Genomic DNA, 17,596 nt, shown 5'->3' with positions numbered 1-17,596 from the left:
GGGGCGGCGGGCGCGGGAGCGGCGCCGCGGAGGAAACTTTGTTACAACATGGAGTTTCCTCCGCCCGGGCTGGGGCTGCAAACATGGATCCCGGGCGCGGTTTCAAGGAACCCCTTAAAAGGGCAACGACGGCGGGGGGGCCCCTCCTCCTTCTCCCTTCTCCCTCCTCCTCCCTCCTCCCGGCACCCGCGCCGCCAGGGAGGAGTGGGGGTYCCCGCCGAGCCGCGGCCGGGACCGAGACGGGGAGTGGTCTGTGGCTTGGCCGGGCAGGACACCCCTTCTTGCTCCATGGTGATCGTACGCAGGTCCCCGACCCCCCGCCGGGCTGTCCCACACTCCTCCGCCCGACTCAGAGGGAATGGAGAAGGGGATCGGTCCTACTGTCCCCCCCCCCCATCCAGCTGGCAGCCCGGGATCCCTCTGCAGCTACCCCYGGCATCTGAACACGCCCCCCATGCTAGACGTCCCTCGGAGCAGAGACTCGAGCCTGGGGGGTCCCCATTGCCCCCCGAGGGCACATCCTGCATTGCGTGTACGAGCCAGGGGGGCGGGACAGCAGGTGCTGGGGGGATGCACCAATAATTGCCGCTTTTTTCTATCGTTCYGTCTTTCTCCTGCAAACCCCCAATTATTTGGGCAATTAATAATTTTATATTATCAATATAGATATACTTTCCCTTGCAATTACTTCCCTCCTGCCTTTRGGAGGAAGAGGGGCTGTTTCCAGGCGCTTTCTGAAAAGCGATTTTTGCCGGGTGTRTGGCACAACTCCCTCATAGAAAACCCGCCCCCTTATCCCCGCAAGTGCAGCATCCTCCAGCCCCGGTTCCTTCCCCCCGCAATCCCTGCGGGGCTCTGCCGGGGCAGCCTCGCACCGCCGTGCCCCCCAACACCGCCCAGGCAGCGTCCGGCCCTGGAGGGGTCCCAGCCTGTCCCGGTCACCTTCCTCGCCGTCTCGGTGGCAGGAGATGCTGTGCCCTCTGTCAGCGCTGCCGCGAGGCTGCAGCAGGTTGGAAATTTCTCGTGTGARCTCATTCAAAATCTTTCCACCTCTCCCACCTGAAGTTTGGGAACTTGAGGGGCTGAGATCGCCCTTTCTGACCAGGTAGGAGCCAGGGGCACCGGCGAGGCAGSGATGCGGGCGGTGGCACGCTCGGTTACCGCTCTGTGCCCCGGGGCTGAGCCGACATGGTACAGTGGGAGCAGCCCCTGGGAAACAGGGCTAGGAGGCTAGGAGGGGACCCGGAACGCGTCCCAGCTCCCAGCGTGGGGCACAAAGGGACATGACACATGCCCAGAGGTGACCGAGCTGGCAAACGGGGTCTGGGATTGGGAGGTGCCCCCACAGGGAACTGGGATGCTGCGGGGCCGGCGGGACTCTGGCAGTGCGATTTACACCTGCGGTTCCCACACTCCCGGCTCCGTGTGGACATCCCGACACCACCTAACCCCGGAGGGCTCTGGCAGGGACCAGCTGCTGTTGGGAACCGGGACACTGCATCCTGCCACCTCCTCCGCGGGTTCTGATGGCGGGCAGCGCTCCTGCCTCAGTTTCATCGCACCTCCGCAGCACGGCAGTCGGCTCCCACATCAGGCAGCCGGCACTGTCTCCTGGCCCGGCGGGAGGAAAAGGAAGAAGGAGGCTGTGCTTCCTCCGTTATTTTGGGCTGACCTGTGTGCTCCTTTAGCCCAGGTGGAACTGGACAGGATGTCTGCCTCATCCCCACATCTGGCCATGCTGCTGGGGGATGCTGCTCATTGTGGGGACAGTTGCAGAGGCCACCCAGTGTCCCTTTGGCCATGTCCTCCTCCCTCCCTGATAAACCCTGATGAGCCCAGCCAGGCCCTGCCAGCCCTCTAATTAATGCAATTAGAAAAGTGTCCTGGCCAATGCCTGCAGCGGCAACTGGAGGACCGCTTCCAGCTCCACTGCCTGCCTGGGGGCAGATTAAGCAGTTGGGGAGCTCAGGGAGATGCTGTCTCCCATCCCGGGGCTGTGGGACAAGCCCAGGACTGGACAGGCAGAGCCCAGCTGGACTGTTTGGGCTATGGGGTGCAGGCACAAGACAGAAGAGCATCAGGCTCCCATCAATCAGGCACTCAGGAGCCCCTCTGTGGCACCCACAGCTCCTCGGCTGGAGTCCCGGATGCTTTCCCCTGTTCCCCAACCTAACCCTGGCCCTGGGAGCTTTGCCGTAGTAAGAGCTGCCCCACGGCCAAGTGGGCACAGAAGGGGCCTGCGGCGGGGCACTTCTGTTGAGAGTTGGGTGGAGGCAGGTATCTCTGGGCTGGGAGTGCGCTGGGTTGCGGTCCCACCTGGAGAACAAATCCCACAACCACAGCCCTGTGGACCCCCTGCTCCCCAGACGARCCATGCCTGTACCCCGCAGCCCCCCAGCCTTTCGCTGCTGAGGACCACCCCGATGACCTGTGCCCCTTGGAGCCTCCCACCACGGGCAGGTGCACCCCGAGATGGGGGGGGTCTCCTGCTCCGATGGCTCTAGTCGGCTGCACCCCGCGAGGAGCGGGGGAGCCCCCGCCTTTTAGTGGGCCCCACAGCSCTGGCTCCTCCTTCAAGCAGCCAGAGGCCGGACCAACGCGGAGGCGGGGGGGAGGCACCGCCCCACCCCGTCCGCCATCGCCCTTTTAAGGAAGGGGACATTCTTCACATAAACAAGSGCGGCCCCCGGGAGCGGGGGGGGACCCTTCCCGGAGTGGGGGGCACGGGCTGGGGGGGTGTCCGGTCCCCCAAACTGCCCTTCCACCGCCCGGCCGGCGTGGGTCGGGAAGTGGGATTTTGGGGCGGGGGGTCCCGGGGAGAGGGGGGAGCCTTGAAACAGCCAGGGAGCGTCTCGCAAGTGCGGASCGCGGCGGGGGGCGAAGCGCGGTGGGACCCCCTCAACCCGCGGAGCGGGACCGGCCTGGGGGGCGCCGGCCGCGCCCGGGGAGGGCCCGAGCGGCCCCGCATCCTCATGAGGCGGTTCCGGCGGGCGGGAAAGGGGGCATCGGGGGCGGGGAGGGCACGGTGGGCCCCCCCACCGCCTCGCTCCCCCCGAGGGAATGCAGAAAACTGGCGCTGAGCCTCCCGCACCCCCACGGCCACGCGTTGGCAACCCCGCCCCCTCCCCCGGCCGGGGCACAGGGGCCGTCCCCAGGGTACGGGTGAGCCCACGGGGTCCCCGCCCCGCACCGGGGCCACGCAGCAGCAGCGAGGCCGAGGCCCGGTCACAAACACGCCGTTTATCAGCCGCCCCCTCCCCCCCAGTTGCGGAGCCCCCCGTGGGGATGGGGCCGGTCCCGGGGCTGGCCCCGCCGGCGGTGGGGGGTGGTTAGCGGTCCCCGGCGGTAATTAGCGGTCCCCAGCGGTGATTAGCGGTCCCGGGGGCCGGCGGTTCCTGGCAGTAATGAGCAGGGGAAGTCTCCGACGCGGCTCATTCACTGAAGCGTCTGTGCCAAGGGATGGGAGCACCTCCGTCGCTATCCCAGTCCCCTCGCATCAAGCCTGGACCGGCACCGCTGAATGGGCGAAGGCTGGGGATGGAAAGAAGCKCTGGGCTCTAAAATCTTGGGGGGAGGTCTGCCCGTGTGTTAACCYCTTCCTTGCTGGGTGCATCTCTGGCCAGAACATGCCCAGGCTCGGAGTGACAGCAAATCGTGTCCGGTGTGAGGAGGCCGTGCTGGTCAGGGACGGGGGGATAATAAGCAGGGATGGGATCTGTCACCCATCCCTGTCACCGAGGGCGAGACCAAAGTTGAACCGGCTGTGGTGGCCCCGGGCCAGGAACCGGGCTCCATGCGCGATGCTGCATGTCCAGATCTGCAGGGGCAAAGAGGGCAGGTCGATGGGCACCCACCAGGGACATTGTCCCGCCCCCATCCCGCGGTGCCAGCCCTACCAGGTAGGCGACGAAAGCCACGTAGGCAGCCAGCAGCARGCTCAGGGGGATGTAGTACTCCAGGCCACGCAGTGTTGGCAAAAAGTCCACCACAAAGTAAATGTTGATTGCGCAGATCAGCCCCGTGGTGAGGGTCATCAGCACCTTCCCTGGGCTGCAGGCAGGGCAGTGGGCATCAGTGCCAGGGCAGGGCCCCCACCCCCTGTGACACTGGGCACAGAGGGCTGGGGGAACTGAGTTTGTAGTGAACAAAACCCCAGCTGGGACACCTCTGCACCCCACAGCTGTATTTCACCCCGTGGTGGGGCTCTTGGTGTGGACTGTGGCCACCCTCCAAATCCAGGGCTGGCAGTGCCAGGAGGATTCTGGGGATCCAGGGTTGCCCAAAGAATCAGCTGTTTCATTGGGAGGAGGATAACAAGGGTGATGATGGGGTCTGTCCTGCTCTGGCTGCCCTGGGCACGTGGGAATGAGCATAGCCCTCCAATGTCTGTTCACTAATTGTCCCATAGCATGTTTGGGGGGCAGGATGGGCCAGAGCGAGGGTCCCAGCAGCTAGAGCTCCCCACTCTGCCCCCTCTGCGCCTCCCCCTKCCCTGGCACTCACAGGCTGTTGGTGAAGTCCTGCATGAGCGGGTGCAGGCTGGTGAATGTGAGGACAGGCAGGACAGCGAAAGGCAGCTGAAAGGAGAGGGGGATGAGGAGGGCATGGCTGCCAGGCTGGGGTGTTTGGGGGCAGGTGCTGCCCTCCCACCCTCTTACCAGGATGCTCTGCAGGACGTTGAGCAGGTCATTCATGCCCGTGAGGTGGGTGACATCCTTGAAAGCGGCCACGAAGACGGTGGGCAGGATAGCAAAGGAGCGGGTGAAGACCACCCGGGCAAAACGGGACCAGCGGAGCTGCAGGAAGCCCTGGGACACGGCAAACCCTGCACCCTCGCTGTGCCTCGGGCACCACGTCAGGGTGACCCCTCAAACCCTGCCTGGGAGGGACATGGGGGGCGTCTCTCCCTGTTCTGTGCCAGAGTGCTGAGCGAGCCCTTGCAGGGCTGACGGGCCCCGCTAGGTGTCAGCTCTGACTCATTAACAGAGCATCTAATTAGGGAAACTGCGTGGGACACCCACACGGTGCTGCGGGTGGGCACTGTCTCCATCCCACCTCCCGGGGAACAGGCACACTGGTGCTAGCAAGCTGCCACCCACCAGGTGGGCAAACTCCATGCCCAGCTCTCTGCAGGAATGGTGGGCAATTAACTCTTCCAAATCCTCCTKGGAGGAGTGTGCTGCCCATAGAAACCCTCCACGCAGGGCCCACCTGTGATTTCCCTGCTCCCAGCTGCTCCCCGTGGGGAAAAGGGCCAGCATYCCTTTCTCTCACCTCCATGACGAACTGCCCTGCGTAAGTCCCGGTCATTGTGGAGCTCTGTCCCGCTGCCAGGATTCCAATGCCCCAGATGTACAGTGCCACTGCCCCGAAATAGCAGCCCAGGATGACGCCCTGTGTGGGGACACTCCAGTGGGCACCCCAAAGTGACCCCTAGCCCAGGCATCCCCAGCAGTTACCTGCTTTCCATTGGGGTTGTAACAACCCCCAGCCCCAGGGGTCAGTGGGAAGAGTGATATATCCCCAAAATGGGAATGGATGCTCACTGGACACTGCCTGGTGCCACTCACCCCCTGGTAGATATCCACAGAGACTGTCTCGTTGTTGGTGGGGAAGATGCCGGCGTAGTGACTGATGCTGCTGTTGACACACTTGTTGTGCTGCAAGGCATGGCAGGCACAAGTGTGACAGGCACAGGTGTGACAGACACCCAGCAGCTCCCACAGWCACAGGGGGACACCACACACCATGTCTCAGGGAGTGAGGACACTCTCTCCCCAAGGGATGCTTGTCCTGTCCATGCCCACAGCTGGAMACAGCCATCGCCTCCCTGGGGACATGAGGTGACACTCACCACGTCCTCATTTCGCTGGTGGTAGAAAGCCTCGCCGAACACAGCCATGATGAAGAGRTTGATGAGGAAGGAGACAAAGAGGGCCAGGCAGGACTCGGTCAGGAAATACATGTTGGCCTCCTTTACTGCTTCCTTGTTGGAGCGGTCAATCACCCGTGTCTGGCGTGGCCAGTGACATGGGTGTCATGGGGCCAGCTGAGCACCACTGTCCCACAGTCAGGACCAGCTGGTCCCCACCAAGACCACCCTGAGGCACCTTGGTGGAAGAGTGCCCATGGCAGTGCCTTGGTCTCACCTTGACCAAGGAGGAGTGGAGGAAGATGTTGTGGGGCATAATGATGGCGCCAATGATGCCCATGGCTTGCAGCAGCTCCTTTCGCCCACAGCCCGGGCAGTAGGGCAGGAAAATGCCCTTCAGCACCTCCACCTGCTCTGGCCTCACCACCATGTACTGGGGAGCAGTGGGAAGGGGCATTGTGAGCTGCCACTCCCCTAYCACAGGCTGGTGCCAGTGGGGACACTATGTGGGGGTCCCTTGCCAGCATTGCAGGAAAAGGGTTGTCCCCAGCTCCCCCCTTCACCTCAAAGCCAAAGGTCAGGGCCATGATGGTGATGAGGAGGCCGAAGAAAGCCTCCAGTTTGCGGAGTCCTAGAGAGTCAAGAGATGGGGTGGAACAGATGAGGGGACACTGGTGCCACATGGGCTACCTGGGTGACAGTACCCCCAGCCCTCATCCTGGCACTCACCATACTTATCCAGGAAGAGGAAGAGGAGGGTGTCCACGATGGTGATGAGGACCCCAGCCCAGAGGGGGATGCTGCAGGATGGCCAGGGGCAGGATTAGCTATGTGGCCCTAGGTGGGGTAGGGCCATGGGGGAGGTTGGGGGTCTGTGTGGGGAGGCTCACCGGCCAGCTGAGAGCAGGCTGAAAGCAATGGCCGTCCCGATCACCTCCTGCATGTCAGAGCCAATGATGGCGATCTCAATCATGAGCCAGAGCAGCACACGGGGCACCTGGAGGGGATGGGGCACCATGAGGTGCCTGAGTCCACAGTGGGGCCTAGCTCTGGGTAAGCTGGCCCAGCATCCCAGGTGCAAACCCATTTCCAGGCTTAGCAGGCCACCCAGAGCAGTATGGGGACCCTGTGTGCCCCCTCTCAGCTTCCCTTGAGCCGCTCCAGATTCCTGCCCCAACATGCCCTGGCTCTYCCCGCATCTTGGCTTCGCGTTGCTGCGCTGACACCTGGGCTCAGCTCCGCAGGGGACGCTCTCATGTGTCCCCAGGTCAGTCCAGGACTCCGAAGTAGCTGCTTCCCACCCTCCCCTGGGCCCCTGCACCTCAGGGGTGTGGGCACTAGCTGGGGGACACAGTGGCTTGGGGGGCCTTGGGGAGCTCCTGGAAGAGGCGGGGCTCTCACAGCATCTWCCTGCTCCTCTCCAGCCCTGCAAGTCCCTGCTAGGACTGTCAGCAGCCCAAGYGCAGGATCCCCCCAGACCGTGAACTCACCTTGGGGTAATAGAGGTAGCAAATCTCGCCCAGGTCCTTCCCGGTCACCACGCCTAGACGGATGGCCAGGCGCTGGCACAGCAGCCCCAGCACAGTGGCCCACAGCAGCACCCACAGCAGCTGGGGGACAGGAGGGAGGGACAAGGTAGGGACTGGGTACTGGGCAGGATCCGGCCGTCCAGGACGTCCCGGTTCAAGCAGGGTCGCAGGGAAGAGAGGGGGTGCAGGTGCTCTCCCGGCCCAGTCACGGGGTGCTCCTCTGGCCCCCCGGAGTGGCCTCTCCCTGTGCCGAGGGCCCCTGTGCCCTTCCTGCCCCCGGGATGAGGAAGCCAGCTGCCATGGGCAGCCGTTGGTGCTGGAGAGYTTACGAAACCCCTCCGGCTTCCTGAGCCCCGAGCCGGGCTCACCTTGAATCCCGCCAGTGCCCCGCCCTGCAGGTCTGACTCCACGTTGCCCGGGTCCAGGTAGGCGATGCTCATGAGGAAGCCGGGACCGGTGAAAGCCCAGAGTTTCCTAAAGCTGAACCCGCGCTGGGAAAGGCAAGCGGGTCAGAGCCAGGAGCTCCCGTTCCAAACCGGTGYCTCCCCATAGTGCATCCAGTCCCTTTGAGCCCAGTGCTGCCCACATGGGTGTGTTTGGCACATGGAGGTCATAGTTCTGACAGTTTTGGAGAGGGAACTGCTGCCCCYAGCCTCTCTCTCTGTTGTCAGCAGTGCTGGAGGAGCAGTGAGCCCGTCTCATTCATTAGACAGTGATTTGCAGGGGCATCTCAGGGCTGTCCGGCACCATTAATTGCATTCCATGCAATTCCGCTGCTGAACTCCACTTTTGCTCCTAACTGGGGAATCCTATTTCTTCCCTTTCTCTATTCTGTTGCCCCACACTGGGATGGGGTGCAAGCTCTGGGGAGCCCCACTGGGCTCATCCATGCGTGGCCCAGGAGGTGTCTGAGCAGTGGGGTGATCCCTGTGGCTGGGTAGCACCTTGCCTTATATCTCAGTTTCTCCATCTGGAAAACTTAAAGCATGTAAGTACTCAGCCTAGGGTTGTGACTTGCCTGAGCTGTGTCTGGGGRTGCTGAGGGCAGGTCCCTGGGACATGACTGAGCCACATCTTTCCCACTGCAGTGGCCCTTTGCCTCCCCACCTCCAGCACCCTGCAGCACTGGTGCCCTCATCCCCTCCACCCACCCTCAGCCAGCCTTGCAGCACCTACCCCTGTGCCCTTGGGGATGCTGATGAGCTCGTCCAGGTAGGTCTGGTCCTGAGTGCCAGCGCGCTGTGGGGGCATGGGGCTCCTGCCAGAGCTGTAACTCTGCTCTTGGCCACTGTTCAGTGACCTGGTGAGGCCTGWGGAGGACAAGGAAGAGCAGGGGAGGTGGCAGGGGGACAAGGACAAGGACATTGGTGGGCTGGCAGGCCTGGTACCAGCTTCCTACAGTCCCACCTGACCCTGCCTGGTGAGCCCCATGAGGGACAAGCACCAGTTTTCCAGGGAGRCCATGAGGGTGGCTGTATGGGATCTCTCTGTGGCCACCCAAAAGGGCAAGATGGCACCTCCAGCTCAGGTGTCCCTAAARCCCCTGGTCTCAGCCCCATCTTCACCAGTCCAAGAGCCAAGTGCATTTCTGGGCAGCAGGACAGGAAGGGGACCCTGCTGCAGCTCCTGCTGCTGRGTGGGTGTAGAGTACAAGAGGCTGRTACTGGTTSTAATCCCCCCTCTCCAGCCCACCCACATCCTGGGAATTGGTTGAAACACAATCCCAGCCTTGGGGGAACAGAGAATGGAGCAGGTGGGCAATCCAGGACAGGCTGGGGGAGACAATTCCTGTTGAAAGATGGAGTACAACCATGGGAACTGGGGTGGAGGGAAGGGGATCTAGGGGAGGAAAGGAGGCACAGGGGGACCCAATGTTGTGAGGCTCACCTGGTTTCAGTGATGCCATGGGTGGATCCGATGCAGCCACGGTGCTGAGGCACCCCGATCTCAGCACTGAGTGCAGTGCCTGCCTCCCGGCTTTTAAAGGACACCCACCCCGCAATTGCCCCACCCTGCTCCAAGGAGGAGAGGAGCAGGATAGGAGAAGGAAGTGCTTCTTCCCTACCCTGTGTGAACACACACAGTCTCAGTTCCCCCCGTGCCAGGAGGCCCCTTCCCTCCCCTTTGCCCCACACACGAGTGAACACAAGGCACCCACACCAGGGCGTGGGACCATGTGTGCATCTCACTCTCCATCACGTGCCTTGAATTCTGCTTGGCTGACTGGGGGGACAGGGGACACACTGTTCCACAGTGTGGGGAGGGCTGGCCCCACAGGAGTAGGGGAAATGCCATAGAAGTGGGAGTGAGGAGGAAGCGGGCACATGTTGCACAAGGAGGTGAAAATGAACCCTCGGCTGCTGGGGCTCTGCAGCCCCAGGGTGTGGGGATCTTCTCRCCAAAGACGGAGTGCCAATGCTGCTGCAGTGTCAAGCTGTGCCAACAGAAATGGGGTACCCCATCCCCAGGACCCTCATGGCTGTGGAGGTGGAAGGGACAGCATTTTGGGTACTCCCTTGGGTGCCTGGTTTGTGCCGGCTGCCCTTCTGGGGTACGCCTTCTGCCAGCCAGGCTGTGCCCCACAAAGAGGTGGGCAAGGGGTGTCCCCCAGGAGCACATGGGGTGGTGGCAGGCACAGGGATGTGAGCCTAGCCCTGCTCCTGGGTACCCTCCAGGCTACCCCTGTCCCCCAAGCGAGGGCTAGAACAGCTGGGAGGGGGACAGGGTCCCGCCCAGAATGCACGGTKGGGCTTTAGCATGGAGCTCAGCTCCACTGGCCCTCCCCAAGCCTCAGTTTCCCCAAAGCAAACACTCCAGGCAGCACTGGACAGGGAGTGCTGGCAGCTTTATTCCTAGTTATCYGGAGGGTGGTCAGGTGGGGTGCTGGGGAGAGGGCTGGCAGCCCCAGTGGAGGCAAAGGGGGACCCGATGGGCCGCTGGTGGGCGAAGAAATCTGCAGCAAAGGAGATGGGATCCTGGGGCTGCTGAAAGAGCAATGCCTGGAGGAAGTCAGACAGCAGCGTTCGGACCTCGGGGTGCTGCTGGAGGTAGGCAGCATGGGATAGTTGCAGCTCTTCCTGCAGCAGGGTGGGCAGGGTAGGTGAGGTGGGCAAGGACCCATGTGCCACCCCTGGGCACTGTGCCAGCGTGAGGGGACAGGAGCCTGGGTCCTTTCCCACACTTAAGAAGGTGTGAGGAAGGATGCAGGCCAGCCTGCCCCCTCAGTGTGTGCCCCCTGGGCACTCCAGAGGAGCCTCTGCTAGAGACTGGCACAGCACCATATTCCCTTGTCCCCATGTCCACCCATCTTACCTGCCTGTCCAGGAACCAGGAGTAGAGTTCGAGGTCCTCTTCCCAGCTCAGGGACTCTTTGGGAAAGGGGACCTGGGGCTCRAAGCTACCTGGCAGCAGAAAGGCAGGGCAGGGTGTTCCCACTTGGTTGCCAGATTGTGGGCAGGGGCAGCCAGTGCTGGGGGGCAACAAACCTCCTCTCCTCAGTACCTGACTTGCTGAGGATGGAYTCATCCTGTAGAAGCATCAGCACTGGGGAGCCAGTCTGCATCAGCTGAGCCAAACGCCTGAGAGGGGAAGAGCCCTTGACCCCCAATCCTGGCTCCCACCAGCCTGGCAGGGCTGGGGGTGCCTCTGAGCAGAGCCTTGCCCTTACCCGTTGGGGAGGAAGCTGCTGTGCCAGATAGTGGAGGAGCCTGTGCTGGAYTGCACAGCTCTCTGGATCACAAACACCTCTTTCTCTGCTGAGCCCACTGCCTGCCGCTGGATGCCCAGGGCAGACTGGGGGCAGTACAGCCAGGGGTCAGCCTTGGCTGAGAGTCACCCTGCCCSTAGGCACCACCCCCATGTGTCCCCTCCACGCTGTCAGCAACATCCTGCCCACTCCCACTTCTCACATCCCACCCTGATATCCCCAGCCTGAYGCAGACCCCCCATCCCACAGGCCCTCCTGGCTTCTGGCTCACRTAGCTGGAGGTGCAGAGGTCACTCTCAGTGTCGATGGCTGGGAAGACAAGGTCTGGGGGCATTGTCTGCCGGCGTGCCAGCACCCGCAGCAGCAGGAGGCTGGCACCCTCCAGCAGCAGCCCCCGCAGCTTGTCCRGGCTGTAGGAGAAGCTCTGGCTCTGTGGCTCTGCCTGCAGAGAGACCTGGCTACCTCGTGGAACAGCCACAGCTCCAGCATCCCCAGGGACAGCAAACCCCAGAGCCTGGGGCACCCCTGGTGAGACTGGCCAGCTGTGCTGCCTCCTCCCGGGATGTGATCCTGCCCTGAGCCTCACCTCTCCCTCCTGCAGGGTCTTTGTGACAGTCATCCCATGCTCCTGGTTCACGATGTGGGTCCTCTTCTCTGTGGGGTATGGTTTGAACTGCGGGAGGGTTGGGAGGCACGGGGTGGAGGGTAGAGCCAGGGCACCCCTTCTCTGAGGTGGCACCCCCAGCGGTGCTGGCAATCAGGGTACCACACCAGATGCATTGTGGGAAACTCCCTGCCCTAGCTGGGAGAGCAGGGGATGGGGACCAGGCTGCTGGGGCACAGCTGGAGTCTAAGTTTGACAAGGGGCACCAGACAACCCACAGTGACTTTGCAGGGGGCAGAGCCCCCAGGAGGGCACAACTGCAGGGCATACCCCAGGGCAGCRGGCAGGACACAGGGAAGGGGACATGCCACCACCACATCAGTCACCTCCAGGCACTCCTGCTCCTCYTGCTCCAGCGTCTCCAGCTGCCAGGTCACATAGGCTGGCAGAGCAAAGCCATGCTCAACCAATCCCATTAACGTTGTCCCCGTTCCCAGTCCTGGGGGCTGGTGGACAGGGATGTTCCAGCCCTGGGGAGGACAGGAACCCCCCARGCCACCCCTGGCTCACCTTTGAGGGTTCTGGAGGCAAGCACACCATCCTGCTTGCCTCGGAATTTGGCTTGCACCAGGATGCAGCTCTGCACCGGCTCATCACCCCGCTGGTAGGGTGCCCACTGGGCTGCCATCCACCACTGACCCTCTGCCTTGTCCGTCGGCGGGGCCCCTGCGGCCACCACTGCCAGTGTCTCGGCAAACAGGCACCACTCCAGCTCCTTCAGCCCTGCAYGGAGGGATGGTCACCCCTACCCAGAGGGACGGACACTCCTACACAGAGRGATGGTGACCCCAACACAGAGGGATGATGACGCCGAGGGGGTGGTCACCACAACTTGGAGCGACTGTCGCCCCTGCCTAGTGCCCTCCCTGCCTCAATTCCCTCCGTGCAGGCTGGGCCCAGCCCCTCACCATCTATCCCGCTCAATTCCCCACTATCCTGCCGGAGCCGGTGCCCCGCTCTTGCACCGGGCACGGTGTGGCTGACAAGGGAGACGCGGGAGGGCGCACGCACCGATGCGGCTCAGGAACTCGGCAGCCTTGTCCGCCACGCTCGGGCTCCCCTGAGGGCTCTCCTGAGGGCTCTCCTGTGGGATCTCCTGTGGGGTCTCCTGAGGGCTCTCCTGTGGGGTCTCCTGAGGGCTCTCCTGTGGGGTCTCCTGTGGGGTTTCCTGTGGGGTCTCCTGTGGGGTCTCCTGTGGGGTTTCCTGTGGGGTTTCCTGTGGGGTTTCCTGTGGGGTCTCCTGTGGGGTTTCCTGTGGGGTCTCCATGCCTCGCCTGCGGGCTCCTGCTGCCGGACCCTCAGGTGAGGGGGCGGCGTGGCTCCCCCGAACCTCAGTACTCCCCCACCGTCACCCTGCGGGTCAGTGACACCCAGCCCGCCTCTGCAGCCCCTGTCGCCCCCCGTCCTCCCCCGGGCCCCGCCGGACCGACCCCGCTGCCCTCAYGCCTCGCCGTCTCCAGGCAACGCTCTGGCCCCGCCTCTTAAAGGGGCCGCGCCCCCGCCGCGGGGCTCTCACCGACCAGGGGAGAAAGGGACCAACAGGGATAAAATCGATCCAGTCTTTTATTTGGGGCGTGGGGGTGATTGTGGCTCCGGTCCCCAGTGAAGCACCACCCCCCATACCCCACCAGTGTGACCTATGGCCCCGTCCCAGTGCATGTGTGTGTGTACAGGGGGGGCTCCGGCGTCAAGGATGGGGTGCTGGAGAGGAGCCCCCTGCCTGGAGGTAGTATTGCCACCCGCCTCCCCCTTGCTGGCTCCATCCCAGCCCCCCTAAAAGAGATGCACARCACTGGGGGCTTAAGGGAAGGGGGCTGAGTGGTGGTGATGGAGGGGAARTTGGAGACTCCCAGAAAAACGGGGGTGGAGGGGTGTAGGAAAAGCCCTTGGTGCCATTCCTATGGCCCCAGCAGTGAGGTGGGTGGCTACAGACACCCTGAAAGGGGATTGAGGTTCTTTTATATGACAGCTGGTGACCCCCAAGTCTGAGGGAGCAAAGGCAGGGATCACTTATGGGGTGCCCAGCTCAGGGGGTGTCCCCTCSCCCAACCCTGCACCCCAGGAGGGAGATTCACAGCAAAACAAACCACAGTCTTGGGCCCCCTGTGCCCAACCATCACCCAGCCCCGTGGAAAGGGGGGATCYGGGGAGTGGGGGGGATCTAGGTAGCTTGGTAGAGGTCCTTTCGCCTCCGCACCTCCTTGAGGACACGGGCACGGAAGGCGTCGGGGTCCTCACCCCCACCCTGCCACAGTCCGAGCGCCTCCTGCAGCTCCGGCCGGTGGGTCCGCAGGAAGGGGTTGTAGGTCTGCTCTTCCCCCAGCGTGGAGGGGCACTGTGGGGACAGCARCTCAGCTTTTCTGAAGGAACAATGCCCCCAGTACCCCGCCATGCAAGAGAGTGCCAGGGTGCAGCATCCCTGCCAAGGGATGGGGAACCCCGTGAGGGGCTGGGGTGGTGGGTGCTGCAGCCAGGGGACCCCTGTGCCTCACCGTGCTCCTCTTCTCCTGGCGTTGCTGCACTGCCCACTGCAGCTTCTGCTCCAGCGCGGAATTGTCCAGCTCCAGGAGGCTGGCRAAGGTCAGGCACTCCAACGCGTATTCGTGGCCTGTGGGCCCCATACACAGCCCTTAGCATCACTTGGCAGTGGGGACTAGAGGGACACCAGCAGCTCTGCCCTGCTGTTGGGGACACTCACCAGGCCACAGCAGCGTGTCCTCACCCAAGCCCACAGCCACGTCCAGGGAGGCGAGCATGGTCTCCGGGGAGCCCTCAAATGGCCTGCCTGGACCCCCACACAACCACCTGTCATTGSAAGGGGCTGGGGGGTACCCCTAAGCCCATCCCAGGGTGGGTAACCCCCCAGCACCCCAACCCCCTGTCTGGGGTTGGGCGCACTCACCGCAGCCAGCGAGGAAGAGGAGGTCCCCGGAGAAGAGGCAGAGGGGGCTGCCGAAGGGCTCCCCGTCCAGCACGTACACCATGTGGCCCACGGTGTGGCCAGGTGTGGCAAGCGCCTCGAAGGTCAGGCAGCCYACGCTCACCTTCTCCCTGTCTGCAAGTGGGCTGTGCCGGGCACAGGGCGCACAATCAGGGTGCTCCTCCCAACCCCAGCACCTCAAAAATGCCCACCTACCCTGGCAACCCTTCCCCACACACTGGTGTCAGGAGCATGCCAGGTCTCTGCCAGCATGGTATTGGGGGGATAAACTACGTTGTGGGTGAGTGGCACAGGCAGTGGTGGTTAGGAATGAAGCCCCCCCCAATTTACAGAGGTCCAGGACTTACTTGGTGAGCTGTGGGATGGCATCGAGAGCGCTGCCGTACACCCTGCAGGAGCTGTGCTTCTGGCAGAGCGCCTCGTTCCCTCCACTGTGGTCCCTGCAGACAGGGTGGTCAGAGACCCTCAGTGTGCCCCCCCATGCKCCCCCCACTACATGGGGCAGGGCTGGGGGTTGCCTCAGCTGGGGCAACCTTCACAGCAGCTACCAATCCTCCAAGGACCGCCTCTTGTCCCTTACCAGTGTTTGTGTGTGCAGAATATAGCCTCCAGCATCACCCCCTCTTCTTCAATAGCAGCCTGGGAATGGAGAGAAAACATGGACAGAGAGGATAGATTTAGGGGGACAGAGAACTCAAGTACCAGTTTCCCCCTAAACCTTGGCCCCCTCCTCTTTCCAGGTGCTGAATGAGCCYTGTGTCAGGAGACTAAAATGTTACAGTTTATGACTTAAACATTTTCATGAAGGACTTTTTGCATATTATAGCAAAACTATACAAAAGCTGCAGARAAASCYACCAAAACCCTGAATGGGGCCCTGGCTACACTGCTCACTGCCTGCTGATCARAGATAAGTTAAGGAAAAAGTCAGAGCTGGAGAGAAGAATACATTCACACAGAGATCACGATTAGCACCTTCAGGGTCGGGACCATAGCCCCAGGGCTATCAGGTGCCAGGCCAGTACAGACTCTCACACCAAATGATCAAACCCCCACACACTCTGTTTCTTTATTTCTTTCTTCTCTCTTTCTTTCTCTTTGCCTCTTTCACTATTAAATAAAATATATGAATTTTTTGGCATCGACATTTAATCTCATTCGGTTTCAATCTCGTTTTGGGAATATTTTGAGCCTTTTTTTTTGTTCAGTGCACTTTTTTCACAGACACTTAGTTTCCTCTGCTCTTCAGCRTTCAGATTGGATTGTAACACCCTGCCACGGTCCAACCTTGCCTTGGACACTAAGGCTGCAGTTTAGGGGCAGATTTGTACCCCTCTACCCCCAAAATACAGAGTCATGCCACTCCCTGACCTGGAGACACCCAAACAGTAGATCAGAGTGGCTGTGAGGGTCTCACCTGTACAGCCAGYGGGTCAGAGGGGTCAATGACAGCCGCTTGGCCGGAGCCAGTGTCGATGACCAGGTAGCTGTAGTTGTTGGAGAGCACAGGAATGGGCAGGATTTTCACCCCTGGGGAGGACAGACAGACAGACTCAGGGCATGACCCTCTGCGTGGGAAAAGGGGAAATCCASGCCAAATTCCCCACATCTTAAATCAAATTCTTAATTAAACATGCTTCGGGCAATTTGGCGACGGCAACCCCTCCCCACCTTAAAGTGCCACTGCTGGGGGACACTGCGTGGCCACGGTGTGGGAGAGGCTGGCCAGGACTCACCAGGGAAGCAGTAGGGCTGGGACACGGAGTGGCCGTGTGGGTACCGCTCCCGGGCCTTCTTCACCTGCCGCTGGTAGAAGAGGTAACCCAGGCGTGTGCGGGCGTACAGGCTGTACCTGGGGAGGGCAGACACCCCTCGGCATTAAACTGCAGCCCCCATAAGGAGCCCAGTTGCAGAGAGGGCTACTGCCGCGGCTGCGACTCCCACAGAGAACACATACAGGGTCACTTTTTCATGGGGCAGAGGGGGGTCTGGAGGTGGTGTGTGTGTACCCCACACCCCAGATTGTCAGTGAGGGCAAAACTGGTTCCCCAAGCAGGCCCCCTCCAGCTGCTCCGGGCAGCAAGGACTCGGGGAGCATTGCTGTGGGGCGCTCACCAGGAGGGGCTGGAGCTGGCTGTCCCTCCCCATGCTCCGGGGGAGATATSCCCAAGCTTGCCATGGCCCGGGGGGATCAGGGAAGAGGGAATGGGCCGAGGAAATGGGAGGCAAGTAGTGCCCCCGTGCATGTGGGCTGCGGGGCTCGGAGAGACCTCCCCGTTTGTACAGCAGCAATTTGGGACGGGACGGGGAACAATGCCATGAYGGACATGTAAAGTCCCGGGTTGCAAAGGCCATTCCCAGCCGAGGGCACCCCTGGATGGGACACCGGGAGCCACCCCTGCAGTAGCCGGGGATTCCCTGCGTCTGCGRCGGCGGGAGCCCGAAACCGGGGAGCAACAACACCGGATAGCTTGACCACGGCCGGGGCACCGCGGCRGGTCAGCGGTGACACCCGAGAGAAGGCGCCCCGCAGGGGAGAGTGACCGGCACCACGCGGGGCGAGCCGGCGGCTGACCCTCGGCCCCGGCGGCCGCGCTGACACCGCCCGCCCCCACACCTCCAGCCGGCACGGGCTGAACCCCAGCCCGCTCTCTCCGTGCCGGTGGGGCCGCAGGATCCTTCCCGGGCGCCTCCGCACAAGCAGAGGAGGGCGGCGGGCCCTGCCTCCCGGCGACAGCACAAAGGCGGGCGGCGGTGGCTCCCTCCCCGCGGGGGTCCCGCAGCGGCGAACGCTCACTCTCCCGCTCACTCACCCCAGGCGGAACAGCAGCGGGGCGGCGAACGCCATGAGCGCGGCGGCGGCGCGGCGGGCGCGGCGGAGGAG

At 62.6% G+C, this 17,596-nt stretch overlaps 3 protein-coding genes across 5 annotated transcripts in view; all 3 read right to left on the bottom strand.

The window, feature by feature from the left end:
• Positions 1–3,226: 3,226 nt before the first annotated feature.
• On the bottom strand, positions 3,227–9,342 carry SLC11A1 (solute carrier family 11 member 1). The gene is made up of 15 exons (XM_057367536.1): positions 9,289–9,342; positions 8,578–8,711; positions 7,770–7,892; positions 7,363–7,482; positions 6,763–6,869; positions 6,602–6,672; positions 6,436–6,503; positions 6,150–6,305; positions 5,855–6,013; positions 5,571–5,660; positions 5,275–5,394; positions 4,659–4,808; positions 4,504–4,577; positions 3,897–4,050; positions 3,227–3,817 (listed from the first exon to the last, which is right to left on the bottom strand). Exons 1-15 carry the CDS (start codon positions 9,305–9,307, stop codon positions 3,719–3,721), a joined length of 1,644 nt encoding a protein of 547 aa, XP_057223519.1. The 5' UTR covers positions 9,308–9,342; the 3' UTR covers positions 3,227–3,718.
• An 890-nt stretch (positions 9,343–10,232) lies between these two features.
• On the bottom strand, positions 10,233–14,033 carry CATIP (ciliogenesis associated TTC17 interacting protein). 3 transcript variants are annotated; one of them, XM_057367553.1, is made up of 10 exons: positions 13,969–14,033; positions 12,783–13,055; positions 12,282–12,494; positions 12,098–12,153; positions 11,694–11,780; positions 11,379–11,549; positions 11,069–11,193; positions 10,903–10,979; positions 10,714–10,802; positions 10,233–10,478 (listed from the first exon to the last, which is right to left on the bottom strand). In XM_057367553.1, exons 2-10 carry the CDS (start codon positions 13,036–13,038, stop codon positions 10,254–10,256), a joined length of 1,299 nt encoding a protein of 432 aa, XP_057223536.1. In that variant the 5' UTR covers positions 13,039–13,055; positions 13,969–14,033; the 3' UTR covers positions 10,233–10,253. The 3 variants fall into 3 exon arrangements, with proteins under 3 accessions (XP_057223536.1, XP_057223534.1, XP_057223535.1); XM_057367551.1 differs by having other exon boundaries at positions 11,379–11,780; XM_057367552.1 differs by having other exon boundaries at positions 10,233–10,400; positions 11,379–11,780.
• PNKD (PNKD metallo-beta-lactamase domain containing) overlaps positions 13,209–17,596 on the bottom strand; it is a 12,209-nt gene continuing 7,821 nt past the window's right edge. Inside the window, exons 3-10 of the mRNA XM_057367555.1 lie at positions 16,449–16,564; positions 16,130–16,242; positions 15,293–15,351; positions 15,060–15,152; positions 14,674–14,837; positions 14,470–14,556; positions 14,264–14,379; positions 13,209–14,106 (exon numbers count right to left, since the gene is read on the bottom strand). Of these exons, the coding sequence (XP_057223538.1) occupies positions 13,933–14,106; positions 14,264–14,379; positions 14,470–14,556; positions 14,674–14,837; positions 15,060–15,152; positions 15,293–15,351; positions 16,130–16,242; positions 16,449–16,564 (922 nt within the window). The 3' untranslated portion in view covers positions 13,209–13,932. The remainder of the gene's footprint in view (positions 14,107–14,263; positions 14,380–14,469; positions 14,557–14,673; positions 14,838–15,059; positions 15,153–15,292; positions 15,352–16,129; positions 16,243–16,448; positions 16,565–17,596) is intronic.

This window comes from Malurus melanocephalus, unplaced genomic scaffold, assembly GCF_030028575.1.
Source record: "Malurus melanocephalus ecotype Western Australia unplaced genomic scaffold, MMel_1.1 scaffold_81, whole genome shotgun sequence".
NCBI lineage: Eukaryota > Metazoa > Chordata > Aves > Passeriformes > Maluridae > Malurus > Malurus melanocephalus.
The sequence above is the reverse complement of the archived record's forward strand: the minus strand, read 5'-3'. Positions and strand labels throughout refer to the sequence as shown.